General features: G+C 38.5%; 1 protein-coding gene across 1 annotated transcript; it reads right to left on the bottom strand.

Annotated features, from left to right (window-relative positions):
- Positions 1-1,259: 1,259 nt before the first annotated feature.
- Positions 1,260-4,922, bottom strand: hsf5 (heat shock transcription factor family member 5). The gene is made up of 7 exons (XM_064349439.1): positions 4,798-4,922; positions 3,990-4,517; positions 3,493-3,846; positions 3,217-3,314; positions 2,522-2,854; positions 2,185-2,329; positions 1,260-1,907 (listed from the first exon to the last, which is right to left on the bottom strand). Exons 1-7 carry the CDS (start codon positions 4,826-4,828, stop codon positions 1,870-1,872), a joined length of 1,527 nt encoding a protein of 508 aa, XP_064205509.1. The 5' UTR covers positions 4,829-4,922; the 3' UTR covers positions 1,260-1,869.
- Positions 4,923-5,872: the final 950 nt, after the last annotated feature.

Below are 5,872 nucleotides of genomic sequence, written 5' to 3'. Positions count from 1 at the left end.
AGTTGGCACACTGTGTGGTTTTAAACTAATATAGGATGGGAATAGGGACATGTTGCCATGGAAATTAGTTTTGTTACGATGGAGGCTGTGCAAAAAGATATGTCTCCGGGCATAGGGCGAGAAGATTCATTGTCACTGTCGTTAGATGGGCAAGCAACCTGAATCTAGCACGTCGTTCATCCCCTGCAGTTGATAGCAATCAATTCTTATCTAACATTACTACATTTTCCTCAAGTGAGATCACAACCATGAACATGATTTCATGATTTATATATTTTCAGAATTATAAAATAAAATCAAACATCACCGATATGTTACTTGCCACTCCATGCCTTAGTTTATATCTGCTTTACCAGTATGTCCTGCTATGATGAGCTAAATATACTATAAGAGTTTTGAGACCTGCAAAATTAAAAAAATAAATTCAGATTTTAAAGTAATACTATTCACATCAAGTACATCCCATCAAAGCAATAATGAAGCATTAATAAGCAAGGGTTGGCACTGATGGGTCGCCTCAAAAATGTAAAATAATGTGGATATTTTGACAATTGTCCAATACATTCAGTTTTGAATTGCTTCCACAACGCTTACCTTTTATTGTAGAAATCAAGCGCCATCTAGAGTCCCTCTTGAAATATTACATCAGTGTTAGAAAACCAGTCCCACCATTTTCTCACACATCACACACACACAGAAAATAGTCAGACGGGTTGCTTGAAAAGCTCATTGAAAACTACCACAATTAAAAACTACCAGAATTCAAGAAATTCTGTATGTATGACAAAAAATCATACACGCAGAACTTAATACAAAAAAGGTTAGAAATGCTAGCTAAAATATTGTACATACCATGCATATGTGGACACATGTTCATATGGGGACCAGTATTAAATAAACTAATCGTAACAAACCTCATCAATACTTGCTCCAATATATTCTTGATTTAAAAGTGGAAAAGCCTTGCATTTAACAGACCATTGAGCTGAATTGCTACATGACTCCTTTGGGAAGTTACATAAACCTAGTGCTGAAAATACTTTTAAAATACATTATAATTCTCCAAATCATTGTTTAAATCAGAATATAATGGAAAACAGCAATCTATAATGGCACTAGATTGTAATGACACCACAAAAAGCACAATATTCTTTAAAAATCTATTTTAAAATTTAGATCAAAGTCAGATGTGCTGAAAATAAAATGCTGAGAACAGAATTTGGTCATTAAACATGTTTTATGTATATCTTAGATGGTAGTAACAATATTGCATACAATTTTAGACAATCAACAATATTCAGTACTGTATATATTATTTAAAATAAGCAATGTATTAGCTTCAAGAATGTCTACCAAACATTAAATAAATGAGACATGTATTTACCTGGATAACTTGCAGTTATACTAAATATGTCAGCTATAAGCCTCAAGCGAGAAGTAAAAGGCAATGACATGCCTTCACAAATACAGCCCTAAAAATACCACAATATCACCGTCACCAATGTAGTCGTCTACCTGAACGGAAAACTACGGAATATGCTTGAAATATGAATAAAATACAATGTAAGAAAATACAACAATAAGTTAGAATAAATACTCTAAAAAAACAACAGCAGACCCATTAAGATGAACTATGTACATGGTATTTTCATTTTAATTAAAAGGCAAATACTTGTTTTTGATTGATAACTCAATAACTATGAGCTAATTAAACCAACTTCAGTGCCTTTGGAGTAAATGAAAAATATTCTTATTCTCATTGCAGGTCATTGGCAGGAGGTAGCTTGACCAGTGTTGTAAGATAAAATATAAAGATCACTGAGACATTTGTTTGGATTCGGTGTTTCAAAGGTCATCTGCTCTTCATGTTCAGGATTGTTGTTTGCAAGCCACTTCAACCAAGAGATCTGGGGGTATAAAACAGAATATATTTTAAATGGGCCACTAAACCTAATATGACAGCATATATTTTAAATAGCTTTGCACAAACTTTATTTAATAAAAGGAAAAAATTATATCTATCCATTGGATATCTATTAAAGGCTTTTGTTTTGTAGAACATTTCCAAAATTGTTTGCTATGCTATATTACACAGAAACTTCTATGGAGGCACCAGAGGTTTATTAGAATGTGAACTTCAGACTGTCCCCCATAGCATGGCAACTGTAATGCAGCAAATCTTACCAAGAGGCTTTTGTTGTCTGGTGTTCCTGTCTTTGGTTTTGCTCGGGGAAGTTGACACTTCCTCTAGTTTGCAGTTGGGTTCTGACGGACAGGCCTCCAATGTCTTTCCAAGGCATCTGGAAAGATTCTCCACATTCTTCAACACCTGAAAACATACAAACAAATGGCTTTACTGGTTAGTTGCTTTTTTAAAACCTGCAACCTGAAGATAGTGTGCACTGATGGAAAGATTGAGAAACTTTTTTTTTTTTAAGTCTGAAATCAGTTTGTTAGCAAACTGATCATCCTCATATTATCATAAATGACACCCTGGACACAACTAAACGAATTCACTCACTCTCTGTGAGAAATCCAAAGGAGCCGATTGGCCGGACTCTTGGGACGGCGATCTCCGCTCCTGCTCGTTCTGTGAGACCGTCTCTGGAGTGCTGCCTGCAGTACCGATCGTGCTCAGACTGACCGTCGTGGAAAGCTCCTGCTCTGATGCAGACGTCACTTCAGACTCCTCGGGACTTTCCACTTTGACCATGGAAGGTTTGGGGGAAACTTGCAGCTCGTCGACGATCTGGAAGACCGTTTCCAGGTTGACGTCGTTCTTCTTGACATCTTCGTTTCCACTGTTCTGCCAGTCCTGGCTACCAGGGTGCAAGAACCCCATAGAGTAGTTGGGCTAAAACAGTATTGAAAAATATAGAAAGCATGACATGTCCATGATGGAGCACTTGACTTATGATGAAGACCCACACAAAACGTTACAGACTGAACCCAGTACACTTGCAACAGCAATTTTTTTAAAATTTAATTTTCCTTATTTTTTTTTCTCTTTCTGAAATTTCCTTGGTCATTTTAAATACAAATCTGTGATTGTTTACACATCTATTCCCAAATGGTATCTAAATACTTATTTTCTCTCCATATATATAGGAACATCTCATTTGAAACAGTTTCACAGAAGAATGTTTTTGTTTATGGGTAACACCACTCGTGTATGCTTTTATTTAACAGGGGAAGGTATTGTTAATATTCACCTACCTGGTAATAGTTATATTGTGAGAAAGATGAAGTCGGCTGGTGGACACATGCTGTCATGTTGGGATTTACTGACCCAGAGGAACAGCACTGACACACTGCTATAAAAAAAATGCAGTCAATCACAAAAAATAAACAAATTGGTGGCATCCGATGTTACAATGATTGATTGGAAACTACCGAGTTATGCCATTGTATTCTCAGTGACCATTCCTTTACAAAAAATATATGAAATGCATATACATACATATTATAACACAAGAAAATTGGCTGAATTACCTGTAGTATAAAATCCAGGGCCAAATTGGGCATGATGAGGGATAAAATTGTTGTATTTTTGTCCAGGAGCTAACAGGCCTTGTGAACCTTGTTGAACCTGCTTCGTGGTTGGGCTGGACTGTGCCGAGCAAGCTGTGTCATTCGGAAAACGCTGAATGACTGACACTGGGATCCCTTTGTCCGTGAAAAAAGTTGTGGGGGAAGCGGAATCGCCATGTCCCACGACCCAGGCGCGCTGTGGGATTGGGGTCCGGTCATAGCCTTTCAGTGAATGCGGTCTATTAGGGTGGTACTGATAGGGGGGAGAGTTACCGTTGTGGAATCCTCGACGGACCTGTCCGACAAACACTGAACCTGTACAGAAGATATCAACATTTATCAATTGTGCAAAGTAAACCGATCTGTAAAAATCACGAATTTTGTGCAAACCAAAAGCACAAATTTGGTTACTACCTAATTACTTTCTACCCTTCTGAGTCTTAACATTCATCTCTTACCATGTTTTGCTATTTTGCTCTTGTCCTCTTCATGTGCATTGGATAAAAGTCGCTGAATGCGACTCGGGGGTCTGCAGTTAACTTCTAATCCGGCTTCAAGTTTTGCCTTGTTGCTGGTGGTTAATCGTTTTAAATTTACAAGCAATTCAGGATGGTCTCGTTTGAAATTGGGGTTTTGGAAGCGGTGTTGTTGTTGCTGTACCCCCTCGGTTATAATAAGATCGCCGTCTCCTAATTTGTCCGCGCTACCGGGACTCAGCTCTACCTTCCTGAATCCGTAAAGGTTTAGCTGACGAATAAAGCTCGTAAAATTTGTGGTTTTAAAAATCGGTTCCCCAATGGACTTCACTGGGGATAACAGCTCTGTTTCAAACAACTGCTGATTTATTATGATGCCCTGGCCAGTGTGATCCCAATGGATCGAGCGATTCTTCGGGTTGTTCACTAGACACCAAAGTTTCGCGGGGAAGTTGTTGGGGTTAATCGGTAGGGTGAAGAATGCCTCTTCCATTTCCAGATGATCCACAGCTAGATGAAGGCAAAGAAACAAAAATAAAATAATCATTCACTCATTTAACCATGTTTTGACTCTTATGATAACGATCAACATTCAATATTTATATGTTCTTACTTTTTAGATTGCTAGCTAGCTTAGCTTCGATAGCTAACGTATACGGTTAAGCGAGCGATCAAGCTAAATCAATCACCAATCGCTCGATCGTACAGTAAGCAGCACAATCAGCAAGTCGGCTAATATATATTTACACATTTTAAGAGAATTTTGTGAAATATCTACATTTTTAAGTACCTGTAATGCCTTGAAATGTGACCCTTCTCATGATATTCTCAAATTACTCGTCAGAACCGTTGAAAAGTGTTCCCGAACCGTTGGTGCACGTTCCCATTTGAATTCCGAAGGAGCCCAAAGTTCTCGAGCTAGAACTGCACATAGAGTAAGTTCACCAGCATTTCAGACGTGATCTCAAATAAAAGAAACACTGGCAGCAAATATGACAGCTGTGGAGTATAACTAATCTTATAAATTAATCTGTATGGTGTGCAAAAATAGTGGCTTATCTGACGTCATGTACTAGTAGAGCTAGTGAATGCACTTAATTTATGTAATTGAAGATTGCCTCTAGAGGTTTGTGAACTGACTTGTTTATTTAAAGCCTATATAACCTTATCCTTAATAACTGCACTTAAGAATCAATACTAGCTAAATGTAGGGAGCTGACATAAAGCAGGATAACAGTGTACTATTGAGACAATTGTCTGTCATATTTTGTGTTTAAATCATTAACATTGTCAATACACTGTTGTTTTAGAGCCCCCAGCCCAAAAGTCTGTCATTTTTGTACAAGATAAAATAATGTAATTCTGGATTTGTGTGGATGGCACAGTGGTGCAGTGGGTGGCAAGAAGGTCCTGGGTTTGAATCCCAGCCTGGGCCTTTCTGTGTGGAGTTTGCATGTTCTCCCCTTGTCTGCATGAGTTTCCTCCAGGTACTCCGGTTTCCTCCCACAGTCCAAAGCTGGTAGGCTAATTGGACACTCTAAATTTCCCATAGGTATGAGTGTGTGAGTGATAGATTGGTGGCCTGTCCAGGGTGTATTCCTGCCTCTCGCCCAGAGCATGTTAGGATAGGCTCCAGCACCCATTGTCACCCTTACCAGGATAAGCAGGTATAGATAATGGATGGATGGATGGATTCATGTTAACACACTGTTGTACACACTGTGTGTACATGTTGTACACACTGTTAACCCGCGACTGTATCGCTATACACCAGAGCAATCACATCATCAAGTATGCTGATGACACCACAGTTGTGGGACTCATCACCAACAACGACGAATCTGCCTACAGGGATGAGGTGAGAC

The sequence above is a fragment of the Anguilla rostrata genome, chromosome 9, assembly GCF_018555375.3.
Source record: "Anguilla rostrata isolate EN2019 chromosome 9, ASM1855537v3, whole genome shotgun sequence".
In the NCBI taxonomy this organism is placed as follows: Eukaryota; Metazoa; Chordata; class Actinopteri; order Anguilliformes; family Anguillidae; genus Anguilla; species Anguilla rostrata.
The sequence above is the reverse complement of the archived record's forward strand: the minus strand, read 5'-3'. Positions and strand labels throughout refer to the sequence as shown.